Below are 15,344 nucleotides of genomic sequence, written 5' to 3'. Positions count from 1 at the left end.
ACACAGAAAGTTTTTTCAGATTTCGACCCTCATAATTCTTCTTGGAAAAATTGATTATAATTACAACATGATTTGAATAACTAATAATTATAATAATCTATATACTTATTGTAATAATTTATATACTAATTATCAATATGAATATAACGAACTACCTAACAATTAAGGTTAAGGGATGACATATAATTAGTGATAAAGTAAACACAAACATTATTTGTGTAATTTGGACTCCTGATTCTGTATTTATGGAATGTCACGTATATCAATTGTACTAAATCTCATTAATCTGTCTCTTCGTCTTCCTGCCATTTCTTTGTTTAAGAGCAACAAATTTAAGATAGAAGGATGGCAATTTTTGAATTTTGAATTTGATAATTTAGCCTATTTCATTATACAGTGAAGCATTTTATTGATTCTGACAACATTGGAAGGAAATTAATCAGACTACTAATAACCATAAATTCGGTTTGCAACAACATCAATTAAGTTCCTATACAAGAATCATCCCTCCTAATTACTACTGGATTGTAGGAATTACAATTCCTAACATATTCTGAATTACGAGGATTACTACTCATAATACATTTTGATATGAATTCAAATTTAATTGGTGAAATTAAGATTCATAAGTTCAAGATGTATGTGTATTGATATACTTTAATGATAATTGTTGATATACTGTCGTAGCAATTATTGTTTAGTCATAAATGTTTCATATTAATAATTGGAGTATATTAATGATTAAAATTCATGATGTAAATATAATCAATTCACTTACAAAAAAATTAAAAAAAAAAAGAAGAAGAAGAAACTTTTGGATACAACAATATCCTATATTAAGTCTGAAGGGGCTGTTTACCGGCTTTGATCGTTGGCGATAGATTCGTGAATCAATATAATTTTTTTCACTTTCATCCAGTCTCCATTCCTCATAGATGAGTGTCAATGAGTTCTATGTAGCTAGATATGCATAAATCACAGTGAGACAATAGACGAGACGAGGATTCCCCGACTTCAGTTCCAATGTCAACTCTAGCGACACAGACCCTCAACAAACTACACTAAAAAGAACCGGAATACGACTGTAAGATCTCATGGCTGACCAAGAAGTTGCATCCGTGGATAACCGTACAAGACTTCAACATCTGAAAATTTTCCAGAACTGTGACCAGAGCATGCATCACAACTGTAGAGACGTATGAGTTTCGTGCAGAATCGAGAAGAGTCGGTCTTGGTGCTGTCCCGCCTCCAACGCAAACAAATCTGACAGTGGCCTGAAGATTCGTCTACCTTTTATTTGTTACTTAATCATTTTGAAGTTTCCTGCGGCAGTCTCGTCTGATCTTGTGTGCTATTTTTGTGTCTCCGAATATACATCTTTCTAGTTCAGATGCGCATAAAGAAGAAAGTACCAAGCATAATGTCCCCACATGTGAAGGTTCGGATGACCTGCAAAACACTATAAAGAGTAAATATTTGAAGGAGGGATCCTAATGATTCTCAACAATTCTACCTCACCACTATGTATTTCTAATACATAGAGTGTGTTTGGCAAAGCTTATTTAAAGATCTTATTTTTCGAGCTTATAAGTAGCTTCTTTTCCCCTAAAAAGATTACCAAATACTTTGTAATATGTTATAAGATGTTTTAAAGAGTTTATAAGCTTCATCCAAACACCATAGAAAACAAGAAGATAGAGACGCAAGGGATGTATTTTTACCTATATAAGCAGGATTTCATGCAGTTACTTTCTCCAGCTGCTCTGCATTTTCACTTCTCTCATGCCTTTTTCTGAAAAACAAAAAAAGTCAAAGCTGAATTTGGTGTTTGTATGACGGTAAACCTTTTCTTTCAACAGAATGCATGCATTAGGCAGACAACCATATCATGAAAGCAAGAAGGCTTGATCGGTAGTGAAGACGGCATTTGTTCCATGAATATATGAACTAAAGTATAGATAGGATCAAGAGTAATAAAGAACAAAAAGAAGCTTTCCTATAAACGATTCCCAGAAATAAAGTCATCCCAACTGAAAATCAAGAAAGGAGCACGTTTCATTGCTGAAAAATTATGAACCGAAACAAACATTATTTCCTCTCTCAGGCAAATAATACAACATATCTACACTCTTCAAGAGAACCCAACAGCCTTGGATAACAACATGAACATGCCCAGTGAAAATGATCCCTTTGGAGTTTTCTGACCTGGTACCAATTATGTTTCATTTAAAACAGTAAAATATACAGCTCATTATCCAGCCAACGAACTTTAGTGAAAATCAGTACAATTACCCCCACGTTTATGTGTTTCGCTGTCCAAACTACGTGTGCTGTGTGCAACATTTACACCTCCTCAAGATCACATTAAGTAGGATATCATCCATACTACTCAGTGAAATGATACTAAGCAACTCTACCACAAAACCCTCAAGATTTCCGGTACTATAATGATAGCTAACAATTTGCATTAGAGTGTAAAAATAGTGTCAAAACCTCAACAAAGTATTGTGGAAAAATTGGCACGCCCAATGCCTATAACTAATTGCTTGGAAAATAAATCACCTATTACACATATCCAATTTGCAATGACAAACTATCTCGCACTCCTGATAATCTATCTACCAAAGCTGTGGGATGCACATATACATTGTTATGGTGCTTTCCTAGAAGAGGGAAGCCTCATCAAGAGCAGTGGTGGAAAACCAGAAGCGATGCTTTTGTTTTGGCTTTGACTATTTAGGACCTCTTGGCACCTACACCTAGTCTTATAAGTTATAACAATTCCACCTGTTAGTGGAGATCAAACAATTGAATTTCACTGATCTTTTGAATGATTCTCAGGGTTATATTGGACAACCAGAACCAAGTTTCAGGCCATGGGATTCTAGGTGTGATGCATACTTTTGTTTTCTTTTCTCTTCTAAAACTTCGGGGCCTCCAAGCTCACTCATGTTTCCGACACATAAAACCATCAGGTCAGATCAATGTGTTCACAAAGTCATAATCCAACATGACCTGAAATATCAATATTGAAAGTTCCTGAACTGGTGAAGTTAAATTCAACAGAACTGGCATTTAACAGTTCAAGAAACATAAAATGATAAGACCAGATAATTGTAGTACTTCAATTTGTATATATGCATTGACACAACCAGATAATTTTAAGGAACTGCAATTATTTACCTTTTTGCTAGTCAAAGACACTGGGGTAGTTTTGTAAATATTTTCGCATGTCTTTAAGTTTTGTATGAAATACAATAGGCAAACAACGACAAAAAAGTGAACTTTCAGATTTCCTCCCCTCCTCTTGCACCAAAGTTGAAAAATAAAAAATAAAAATCCTGCTCTCCCACTTCTGGTGGAAGGTGAAAAGAACTGAGCACTGAGAATTCAATCAGAACTTCTCAACAATTAACAAGCTGCTTCATGTAATACCTAGCAATAACAGGCTTGTCGTCTCAAATGGACAAAAAGAAGGGAGTTTCTAGATAACTCTTTTGCATTGAAACATACAATTTAATCCAAGTAACTTATGTAGGAAAGAAAAGCAAACTCTAAAATGACTTACCCTTCACGTAATTTAATTAGAGACATTGGCCTCTCATAACCATCTTCCTTCTCTTGTGGCTTTGATTTTCCAGCATTTCTTGATTCTGGCTTCCAGTTTGCCTTGATGAGTGATTCAGCCAATAACTGAGCAATGTCTGTAGCCATTGTCTCAGCTTTCTTAACATACGGAAACCTTTCCTCTTCAAAGTGATTAGACAACCATAAATACATTGACAACACTTGATGCCTAGTCTCAAGGTCCAAAAGCTCCGAGTCATTGCGGGCAGAACATTTGGGCATGCCCATTGCTATGTTAACAGGAAGCTTCTGGGCATATGAAGAAGCAAACCTCAAAAGATGGTACATCGCTTTTGGATCCCTGATATTGACTGGAGCAAAGCAGAAGTTGAAGCGGTCTTCTAGAGATAATCCCTGAATCCTTTCCAGCATATTTGCAATTTTCTTTATATGCAAATGCTGGCACAGAAAATAAGAACCATCTAGCCGGCAATTCTCACCAAATTTTTCAAGAAGCTTGGAGAATTTCATATCTGGGAGTTGCCCTGCAAATAACTCAACTTGCTCAAAGAAAGGAAAGAGTCCCACTCTCTTAACATCGTCAAAAGGCTTCTTTAAGCATTCAATTAAGTAGTCCAGATCTTCTAGATGCAGGGTTGTTGTCAGCCCATCCGGATAGCGACTTCCTCTACGACCGGCTCTTCCAGCAATCTGTTTCACCTGTGATGCTGGAACCGGAACCATTTTATCACCATTGTACTTTGCAAGGTTATAGAAAACAATCCTCCGGATATTCAAATTCAAACCCATTCCTACGGCATCACTTGCAACCAAGACATCAAACTCATTATCCTGATCATTAAACAAAGCTGCTTGCTGTCTACGAGTCTCAGGTGGCAAGGCGCCATATATGACACAACAACGATGATTTGTATATTTCTCAATTGCCAATTTAACCTCAAAGATCTCCCTCCTTGAGAACGCAACAATACAGTCTCCCGACCTCACTTTTTTCAGGTCTCCTAAGAAGGTCTTTGCCTCAACGACAAGAGGTTTAAACCTTTCATAGTGCTGCTCTACCAATTCATCCCCAGTATCTGAACAAATCTTCCTAACCACATTCAGAACACTTGGATCACCACATAAATGTATTTCATCAGCCTTTAGCCCGAGTAACGCTCTAGTCCAAGCATAACCTCTGCAGGGATCAGCCATCATTTGAATTTCATCAATAACAGCCACATCATACAACTCATCTGTCGACACCATTTCAACAGTACAGGCAACATGATTTGAGAACGGGAAATCCTTCTTCTCCTGTCCTGTGAGAAGACTACAGTAAACCCCCAGTGCATTCACCTTATCGAACACCTCCATTGCTAACAACCTAAGAGGACTACAATACACACCTTTCTTTGCCTCCATAAACCTCTGCAAAGCATTGTACGTTTTCCCACTATTAGTCGGACCACAATGATAAATAATCTTCCGCTTCATTGCCCTAGCAAATGGGAACCAAGTATGCGGCTTTGTCATATCAGCTGACTCCACCATTTTCCTGAACCTCTTAATTTCATCTGGAAACTCTTCCATACAAAACTCGACAAAAATAGGGAACAAAAACTTCTCAGCCTCCTGACCTGGGCCGAGAGACGCCAAGTACTTCACTAGATCCGTCTTACATCTCTTTAAGAAAAAACTGCAGAACTTATGAGCTGCTGTGGGAAAAAAAGAGGAACCAATATATACAGCAAGAGCCTGGTTCGACGCCCAACCTGACCTGGAAAAACACCTAAAAATCTCATTCAAAGCATCCCAATCACTCCGGGATTGCTTTTCAGCTTTCAGGGTATCCTTCAGCTCTTTATATATTTCCAAAGGATCGCGCTCTGCTATCTTTGCAAAATTCAATCTTTCATCCTCAGACACTATAGTTTCAGTTTCAGGGTTGCATATCATATCCTCATGATCAGCTTTACATTGAATGCTTTCCGTTGATTTTAAAACGGGTTTCTCATTTTCTGACAGGGTACACAACGAATGCCCATGAAAATCCAAGAAAATGCAAAATTTCGTCAACTGAGTGAAGTGGGGTGGTGGTAACTGTAATTTCTTCGGGACATGCGGGAAAGGGAAAGGATAAATTTGCGATTTTGAAGGCTGAGAATGATGGAGAAAACGAGTGGAAAGACAATTTCTAACCCCCGAAAGATAGTTCTGCTTGCAGGAATAGAGATAAAGCAACCGCTTCGCAGGGCCTCTCGCCATTGACAACCGAGCAGCGAAACAAGAAAAGACGAAAATTCGTTCTTTAAATGAATAGCAGAGTAGAAGAAAGGGGCCTATAACACATAATTCGTAGAAAAGGGAGTTGAATTTCTGAAGCCGGGATCTAGATTCTCGAAGTAGCGGGGGGCGGCGGCGCTGGTTGAAGGCGGATTGATGGTGGAGAAAATTAAGGCCAGCTATTCTGGCGGAAAAATTTCAAGAAAATAGGATTACTGAAAATGGAATAGAGGGAAAGGATGGTGAGTGTTCAATAATCCAAAACCCTAAACCCTGCAACGGTTGGTTCTAGTTTCTACTTTCTACAGGTCTTGCATTTTTTCGAATTCTGGTAAAGAATTGGACAGATATGTTCTGTATTTAAATTTGGGTTAAACGTAGTAGTTATTAGCTTAGAAAATTTATCATACAAATGACGGGCTTTACACTTATTTTTGAATCAATATTTAATTAAATTATGAGACAGTCGAAATTTTAGCAGTTTTACGCGTTTTAATTAAAGAGAATTTATTCTTTTTTATTCAAATATATAGTTCTTATTTAATTTAGAAAATTTATCACACAAATACTTGAATTTAAACCTATTTTTGGACCAAATGTTGTAAAATTGCGAAACAACTGAAATTTAAACAGTTTTACGCATTTTTATTAAAAATTTAAAACCCTCTCAGCAGTTAATACATAGTACCATGTGAAAAACTATAAAACCATTTGATGCTAGTTATAATATTCATAAAAATTGGCTCATACTCCACGCTTCAACTTCTTCTAGTACGTACCTCATATATTTTCTTTATGCTGGCCTCAATTTCCAACTGCTATAAATGCCTCAACGTCCCCAGTCTCCAAATTGAGAGCACTTCCTGCATTACAAGCTTCGGCACCTCATGCCAGTACGGGCAATGCAAGAAGGTGAATCAGGGTGTTTATTTCGATCAATCGTATCGAATAGAAAGTTCAGTACGTCGAAATTGCATACCGAACACTGATAAAAAATATTCGGTTTAATTCGATAAAAATCAAAATTATTTCGGTTCGTCATTGTATAGATTTAACTGAAAGTTTGTAAACAAAAAAATATATAATGTTAATTTGTTAGTGATAAATTATTTATTAATCAGTAATTATAACAATTATCTATTAACAATAAAATTACTATTTTCTTGGCCAAGATTTTGTCACTAGTGGTGACGCAGTCTTTAGACTTTAGCCAGCGCCCAGATGAAAGGCGAAAATCGCATGCACTTATCGGCCAGGCCTCCTAAATTTCAGTATACTGGGATTTGGCTTCCTGGCAAATGAAAGTGGCGCATGAGAGGGCAAGTTCTGATTGATATTGCATTCTTATATTGTAGTCACGCACGTGGACTTTCTTCAAGTTGAAAGAAGAAGTACTAAAGAGTGCGCCCTTCACTGGCTACGAAAAACTCTTTTTTTTTTTTTGGGCAAGAGCTTATCAAAATATTATTCAACTTGATCACCGATCAACATAGTTAGATATATGAGTTCCGATTTTTATTGAGTCAAAGTATTATGAGTTGGCTCGTATACACCCGTAAATTGATGAATTGTGTATTAACTTTTAGTGATATTCGAATTTACTCACGGTATTTGGATAAAAGTTAAAAACTTTTTCCTTTCATTATTTGCAGATTGTCTGTCATGTTCTTAATTGCAAACACAAAACATAGTAAAAGTAGTAAAAACATACTGATACAGTTGCCTTGATAATAGTTTCAGGCGTGTGTTCAAAACGTGTGAATCTATTATCGACTGTTGAAAGCATTACGTCTATGAAGTCTTGCTTGTTCCTTTACAAGGAAAAATAGCATATAGTACCATACAATGTAACTAACTCCTTTTCTACAATATGAATAAACTTTTCTCCTCCATAGTTTTTTATTTACATGTAAAAAGTTTTAATACAAAGATTCTTGCTATAAGATCAATTTATATAACTTAAGCATTGGGGAAACCAACTCCCTCCTAAAAACTTTTGCTGTTTGGGTGAATTACATCTTACTTTAAAATTTTATCTTAAATGCGATTAAAATACAGCTTCTGTTAAAGGGGATTTTGCGCAGAATTTATGAAAACATAACTGTTCTTTAGGCTATATTTTTAACATATGTAGGTTCTATGCATTTTTCTATAACACAAGGGCGAATATCGAATTTACCCTTTGGACTATGATGTAATGATCCTAGCTACATATACTTGCTCAAGCCAAACGTAGTACACATAATACCTAGTTTTGCATAAATACTTGTTGGTTCGAGGAGCCATTGATCCCGAGGTATCACCATCATCCATTAAGTGGGTTCACACCTAATGTATGGTGGGGATTTCTCAGAATCAACAGGCTCCCAAACCCTTCAAGTGTCACCCACGGTGTTGGTACAACCCGTCAGACAGGCGTGGTGTAATAACTACCTCCAGTGGGGTTGCCTTAGGCAGGGTAATACTTAGGCCTTCCGTCATGTCCACAGGCCCGTTCGATGGTGTTGCCAAATCAAATCCCTGGAGCAAACGAGCGAGTGTTAGATGTGTAACTTGCATCGCAAATGTGATCCCCGGGCAAGATCTTCTGCCGGAACCAAAAGGAACGAACTCATGATTTTGGCCTGTGAAATCCACCGCCACATGGCTTGTCAAGAACCTCTCAGGCACAAAGTTATCCGGTTCTGCCCAAATTCTGGGATCTCGATGCAACTTCCACACATTGACTAACAAACGGGTGCCTTTAGGAACGTGATAGCCAGCCACACAACAGTCTTCCATGGCTTCATGTGGTACTGATAGAGGCCCTGGCGGGAATAAGCGCAATGTCTCTTTGACGACGGCCTGGAGATAGACTAAGTTCTTGATGTCAGATTCCTGTACCCACCTCTCTTTGCCTACTTTCATGTCAATCTCTTCCTGGGCTTGTTGCATAACTTGTCTGTTGTTCAGTAGTAGGGATAAGAGCCATGTCAAGTGGATTGATGTGGTGTCGGAGCCTGCCAAGATGAGGTTCTGGAAGGTGGAAGTGGTAAGAAACAGAAATGCGTAGAAGAAATGTACATTCTAATACGTTGCTCATTCCTTACATATCTGAAAGAACAAAAACTAGAAGCGCAAAGCAAACTCCTTTAGAGCACCATTGACTCACGTATTCCACTGACCTCCACATAACAAGGGATACTTGTCTGATGTAATTCTCCTAGTCTCCAAAGTCAAAGGCTGCCCCTTCGGCAAATCCATACAAATTTTGGGTGGAAAGTGTAGTGAATTTGAGTTGGATTACTGTGACACTTACACAACATACTGTAATATTTCCATCAAGAATTAAGAACAATGATTTACTCCAGTATTCCCTCCTTCACCTATCTGAAACTCCATCATGCCAAATTGACTTTAGTTTCACAGTTTGTTACTGAAAAATTTCTAATTTTTGGTAATTAAAGGCGTGTGAGAAAAAACTAGAGACTCTTGTCTGAAAATATAGCTCTTGGATCTACAACAAGTGACCAGATTGACAACAATGGCACAAAAGCTGGCCCAGTTTACAATCTCTTTCTCGCACTGTGTAAAGATTGCATGTGATGTTGCAGTTCAGGCATATAAACATAGTAAAAGTAGTAAAACATACCAATGCTGTTGCCTTGATTATAGTTTCACGCGTGTGTCCAAAGCTCGTGAACTTCTCATCAATTGTTGAAAGCATCACGTCTATGAAGTCTTGCTCGTTACCCAACCTACTCTTACAGTCACTTCTGACATGTTCAGTGATCCATCTTTCAAAAACCGTGCTCAATTCCTTTGAGATCCTCTTCATGGATTTGATATGCCCCTGAAAATCCATCCATCTCAATGGTGGAAATGGAATTGCATCAGATGCAACAAACTGTCCTGATATGTACATAAACTCCTTAATGAGTTCCCTGAAAGATCGAGCCTCCACCGTTTCATCACCTTGCGTGCTATCCGTGTATCTTTTTCCAGCTATCATCATCACGATAGTGTTCAAAGTTAACCGTTCAATCCACTCGCTGATCACCACCACCTTGCCTGAATGCTTCTGTTAGGAAATTGGAAAAGACAGAATTGAAACATATAGATAAAGACAAAAATACGTGATTGTTCATGGTTCTCTAAGAATTGTATTACAATTCTACTAGACAACCATCTATCAAGCGTTTGAATTTTTTTTGTAAATTAAAAAAAATGCACCTCTAGCAGTAGAGTGTATGCCAAACTAATTTCCTCCAGTGCCCAACTTGTTTAGACAGGGAGCAATGCCCTCAAAAGTCAAAACCCGTTTGGATGATCACAATAATTGGTCGAGTTGTTGCTGTACCATGATGTTTCGTCGCAAGTTGGATCGAGTTGATTTACTCATGAATTGGTTAAATCAAGTTGAATGAAGATATTTATTGTTTTATATAAGCAATAAATTAGAATCATACATTTATAATTACTAGGAAGATAATGTTTCAAGAAAGCTGGTTTCTATAAGGCAGAAGAGCATGTGTTATGCACTATAAATAACTCCTCTAAAACATAGGTAAATCTTTCTCCTACATGGTTTTATTCACATCTAAGTAACTTTGATGCTAGTTTCCTCAAACTGCACGCTCCAACGTTTCACAGTAATTACCTTGTACAATTCGTTGATGCTGGTGTGGATTTCAGATTCCCAAACATTCTTCAAGCTCTCCAGTCTCCGGGCTGAGAGCACTTCCAGCAGCACAAGCTTCCTCATCTGACGCCAGTACGTGCCGTGCGAGAAGCCAAAGGCAGCATAGTCATAGCCAAGGTACTTACCGGCACTAGAAGCTGGCCTTTTGTTCAAGATTTTGTCATTGGTCGTGAAGCAGTCTTTGACAGCTTCCCAGCTGCTCACCACCAGTGCTGTGTGTACTCCTAGACGAACGGTAAAGACGGGCCCATATCTATCAGCCAAACCTCCTAAAGTTCTGTACACTGGGACTCTGCCTCCTAGTAAGTGAAGGTGGCCTATGACAGGCCAAGCACCTGATGGCTCCGGCGCTGAATTTACCTTGGGATTTTGTGGACTTTTTCTCCATAAAGAGTACAGCACAAGTAGAGCTAAAAGGCCGGAAAGAGCTAATAGATGTGTGAAAATATTGTTCATCTTCTGAAACGGTGGTGTGGTTAACATTCAAGTCTGATGAGGTTGTTCTGTGAATTTTCCGACTTTGCAGTTGACTTGGACTCCAAGCAGAAGACTCGGGTTTACGGAGAAATCAAGAGGTGGGGCTTCTTTCATTATGATGATGACGGCGATGATTGAGGTTAGACGGTGCAATTATTTTTGGTAAATATGCTCAAGCCAGCATAATTTTTTTTTTGGGTAAATTACAATGATCACCCTATAATTTAATATAATTATGAATACTCTCTCGTTGTTCGAAAAATTATAAATATTCTCCCAATATATTTGATGAAATTATGTAATTTTTAAATGCAGGTATGAAATTGTCGAATTTACTCTTACTGTATTTTTTATTTTTTTTTTAAATTAAAAATTTATAAAAAAAATAGAATGGCATGGATGATTTTTTTTTTTAAAATTATAAAAAAAGAATATAAACACTTATTCCATAAAAAAATATTTTTTTAAAACAATAAATATAATTATAATTTTGAATCCACAAGGGTGTTTTGATCAATTATCATAAAAATGGATGGAAACCTAATGGATTGGGCTAATTATTAAACAGTAGTCAAAATTAAGAAAATATTCGTAATTTATTAAACAAAATGTATACATAATTATATCAAACATCAAGTAGTTGTAATTTTCCCTTTATTTTTTTTGCTTTGTCTTTTGTGTGATTTGGTATTCAATTTTTCTTTTTTTATATTCCAATTGAAAGATTTGAAGATTAACATTTCGAATTTTTGAATGGTTATATATTAGAATAAAACTATATATTGTGAAATATTGGTGAATTTTAAATATTTCTTAATAGAGTAATTGGATTTTAACTATTATAATTATTAACTTATTAAATTGTATGTATGTGCATAATTACTTAAAAATTATATAAAAATTAAATATCATTTGTATAAAATTTATCTGATATAAAATAAATAATATAGTTTTTTAACACACGGTATGTACACATTAAATATATAAAAAAAAAGAAAAAGTTACGGAATTTTTAAATAGAAATCCAATGCGCCCGCGATTCTTGTTCTTGCACATACCTGTCCATATAACTGTTGTATGTTTGGTGAGGCCTAGCGCAATTTCCCGTTCATCTGTTGTACCATGGCTGCCAATTTCTGGACTTCATCTCACAGGTTAGTTGAGTATGGGTTTGCCCATTTTTATATGGTTCTTGAATTCGTTCTCTGTTTCTGCGCAGACTTTTACTTTGTTTAATTGCAGTTCTCTTTTGGTTAATTGCTTTGATTTGTTCTTTTGGAAATTTTAGCAAACAACTTCTGGACCCAGAAGAGGTAGATGTTGTGCACCCACTGGATAAGGAGAGGGGAATCACTCTTGAAGATTTCAAGCTCATCAAGTTGCATATGGCGAATTGTAAGTTTATATTTGTATATGGGTTTTTGCTGTTAAAGGAATATACTTCAATTTCTTGAGATGTCCAAGAAAAGAGTGAAAACAAAGAATGATGAGTGCTTTTCTTCTTTTTACTTAATTATTTATTAATTTGGAGTTCTTTTCTTGGTTTTGATTGTCAATCTGAATATCTATGAACTTCATTACGTTCTGTAATTTTAATATTTGTTGTTTACTGAGAATTATCGTATTGTTCTTGTATGTATTCCAATGATTTCCCTTTGAGTGCCATTCCTCTCCCGCCATTCTGTTGTCATTTGTTTATGAACTTTCTCTGATTTTTCTGTCAGTTGTGTTGGCTTGATCTGTCAATCTTCTTGCCACATATAATATAAAGATTTAATGGGTAACGGGAACGACGTCATAGTCATGTCCAGTTTATGGGAAATCTTGGTATTTGTTCCATCCTTCAATTTCATTCCTTAACCTTTGCCTTTGTTTTTTAACGTTCAACTGGTCAGATATTACAAGATTGGCTCAGAATGTGAAGGTGCGGCAAAGGTCTGATTCTCATTCTGTTTCACAGCTTTTCTTGCGATGCATTTTACATTTTTCCTGCAAAAAGATGATAAAGATCATCTCTATCACCATCACCCTACACATACTCTTGGTAAGTTTAAAGGGATTGGAAGAATATGAAGCATCTCGATTTCTTTATGCATTGGAGCGGACATTGGAGCCATTGAAGCTTGATCTTTTCTTTCACTGGAAGTAGAGAAACTTTTAATGTACACGATGAGGCAAAGTGCTCTTTTGTAGGATGCAAAGGGCTTGAAATTACCGATGTTGCCTTAAGATCCATTATCACCAAGCAAGATTACACTTGAACAAGAAAAAGTAACTAGGGAGGAAAATAATGAAGAAAACAAGGACAAAGAAAGCAATATTCTATCCTAGACTGCAGCTAGTTGGTGGGGCTCAATTTTATGCTTGTCATAAAAATTTGACAAAATCTAGACTCTGTATATCCTAGACTGCCGCTAATTGGTTGGGCTAAATTTTTTATGCTTGTCATAAAATTTGACAAAATCTAAATGCAATTATCTATGCATGATTTCTAGAACATTCATACATGTGGGAATGGCGAGTAATATCAGTTGGCATTTCTACCTATGAAATATATGATTTATTCCAAACTTTTAGGTCATGCTTTTTACTTGACATATTGCTAATGACACCAAGAGGTGGCAGAAGTGGGAAATACACATTTCAAGCTGCATTTTTCACCAGTTTTAGGGTCCCTTACATGTTGATTAACTTCTCAGGGTTGTTGCTACTGCCATTGCATACATGAGGCGTGTTTTTGTCAGGTATGCTTTTTCCATGCATTAATATTCGGTAGTATTCTTTTGCTTAAAATTCCTTTTGTACCTTAAAAATATAATATTTATGCCAGAAATATGGTGATGACTTCTAATTTCGATGGTCATAAAGTTAAATTGCATTGTAAAGCTTAAGATGCAGGACGAGGATGCTCTGAATTAAAGCCTTTGAATTGATATTTGTGAAAAGTTTGTTAGAATTTAGAGAAGGCATTGCAGTTCAAATTCTCAAGCCTTAACGTCTTGCTGCCAAATGTCACACGTCATCCCTTGTGGGTCATATCGTCGTTAGATGTTTTTGCTCCTACTACCACCAATAAACTATTCCAAATACTTTTGAGTTGATTTACTCATCTTCTTCCTTTTGTGCCACCATGACATGAAAATCATGAAGTATTAAGCGTCATCTTTTGTGCTGTTGCCAAAGTCTTCCTTTGAAAATTTTGATTTCAAAAGCTTTTGGCCCTGTGACACTGTTGTTGATTAAGCATCTTGTTGGACCCTTGCTTCAAGCATTATCAAATTATGTTATTTTCAGGAGAAGTATGACGGAATGCGATCCTCGTCTGGTTGCTCCAACCTGCTTGTACTTGGCATCAAAAGCTGAAGAAAGCACAGTGCAGGCAAGACTTCTTGTATTTTACATCAAGAAATTATGTAAGTGCAATGTCTTTGGTATGCTTAATAATTGATCAAATGTCAATTATTTTCCCTCTCCCCCATACATACTTTTGGATTGCATGACAAGTGGCAAGAGCAACCCCTTTCCTCTTTTGCAGATTCTGATGAGAAGTACCGATATGAAATAAAAGAGATACTAGAAATGGAAATGAAAGTCTTGGAAGCTCTCAATTATTACTTAATCGTATTCCATCCTTATCGGCAGCTTCCTTTGTAAGTGTATCTCCAGATATAGACTATGTCTGTATTTTGATGGTCATGTTTGATGTGTACTTGCATGATTCCTTAAATGATGAACTAGGTGTTGGATCATGGAGCCTGATCCAGCGTTACACTTTATTGGCACCGGCAAGTTTGTAGTTTTACCATATTTTCAGGTGGCCTACATGTATATTATTGAGGGGTGTTGATGAAAATTCTGTTCTAGTAAGAGAAATTGGGATGACAGTGGATGTAGGAATTATCCATCTCATAACCACAACATTTTGTGTGTTTTTCTGTTAAAGTTTCCTTCTTGTCTTAACACATGTTCACAATTCTGATGTACAATTTTCTAATGATGGGTGTATCAGTTTTTACTTCAGAAGAACCAAGAAACTTTGATCTTCCGAGTTCTTCTAAATAAAAGTCTACCATCGTGATTTATTTTCTCTCTGGATATATTCTCAAACACTCAGAATTTCTAGAATCTAAAGAGGGTAAGCTTAATCAATGTGACAGGGAAATCTATATTGTTTTACCATCCTCTGTCAGATTTTTCAATTCTTATCCAGCTTTCCTTATAGAAGTGCATGAAAACTTAGGTTGAGTGAGAAGCTTGACTTGAATTGCCGTCCCTATAAAATGTATTTGTGCCATTCTACCACTAAAACACTTGATCTACAAGTTCTTATGTA

General features: G+C 36.5%; 3 protein-coding genes across 3 annotated transcripts in view; 1 reads left to right on the top strand and 2 right to left on the bottom strand.

Annotated features, from left to right (window-relative positions):
* On the bottom strand, window positions 862–6,207 carry LOC105170549 (DExH-box ATP-dependent RNA helicase DExH18, mitochondrial). Its single transcript, XM_011091351.2, has 3 exons — window positions 3,569–6,207; window positions 1,722–1,792; window positions 862–1,449 (listed from the first exon to the last, which is right to left on the bottom strand). Exons 1-2 carry the CDS (start codon window positions 5,833–5,835, stop codon window positions 1,738–1,740), a joined length of 2,322 nt encoding a protein of 773 aa, XP_011089653.1. The 5' UTR covers window positions 5,836–6,207; the 3' UTR covers window positions 862–1,449; window positions 1,722–1,737.
* On the bottom strand, window positions 8,015–11,148 carry LOC105170548 (cytochrome P450 82C2). The gene is made up of 3 exons (XM_011091350.2): window positions 10,493–11,148; window positions 9,485–9,913; window positions 8,015–8,868 (listed from the first exon to the last, which is right to left on the bottom strand). Exons 1-3 carry the CDS (start codon window positions 11,015–11,017, stop codon window positions 8,236–8,238), a joined length of 1,587 nt encoding a protein of 528 aa, XP_011089652.1. The 5' UTR covers window positions 11,018–11,148; the 3' UTR covers window positions 8,015–8,235.
* The window catches only part of LOC105170547 (cyclin-C1-2), a 4,718-nt gene continuing 1,384 nt past the window's right edge, over window positions 12,011–15,344 (top strand). Inside the window, exons 1-6 of the mRNA XM_011091349.2 lie at window positions 12,011–12,165; window positions 12,300–12,406; window positions 12,907–12,946; window positions 13,711–13,755; window positions 14,306–14,424; window positions 14,547–14,661. Coding sequence (XP_011089651.1) covers window positions 12,134–12,165; window positions 12,300–12,406; window positions 12,907–12,946; window positions 13,711–13,755; window positions 14,306–14,424; window positions 14,547–14,661 — 458 coding nt within the window. The 5' untranslated portion in view covers window positions 12,011–12,133. The remainder of the gene's footprint in view (window positions 12,166–12,299; window positions 12,407–12,906; window positions 12,947–13,710; window positions 13,756–14,305; window positions 14,425–14,546; window positions 14,662–15,344) is intronic.

This window comes from Sesamum indicum, linkage group LG9 (genome assembly GCF_000512975.1).
Source record: "Sesamum indicum cultivar Zhongzhi No. 13 linkage group LG9, S_indicum_v1.0, whole genome shotgun sequence".
NCBI lineage: Eukaryota > Viridiplantae > Streptophyta > Magnoliopsida > Lamiales > Pedaliaceae > Sesamum > Sesamum indicum.
This window is presented reverse-complemented; position numbering and strand designations above follow the sequence as displayed.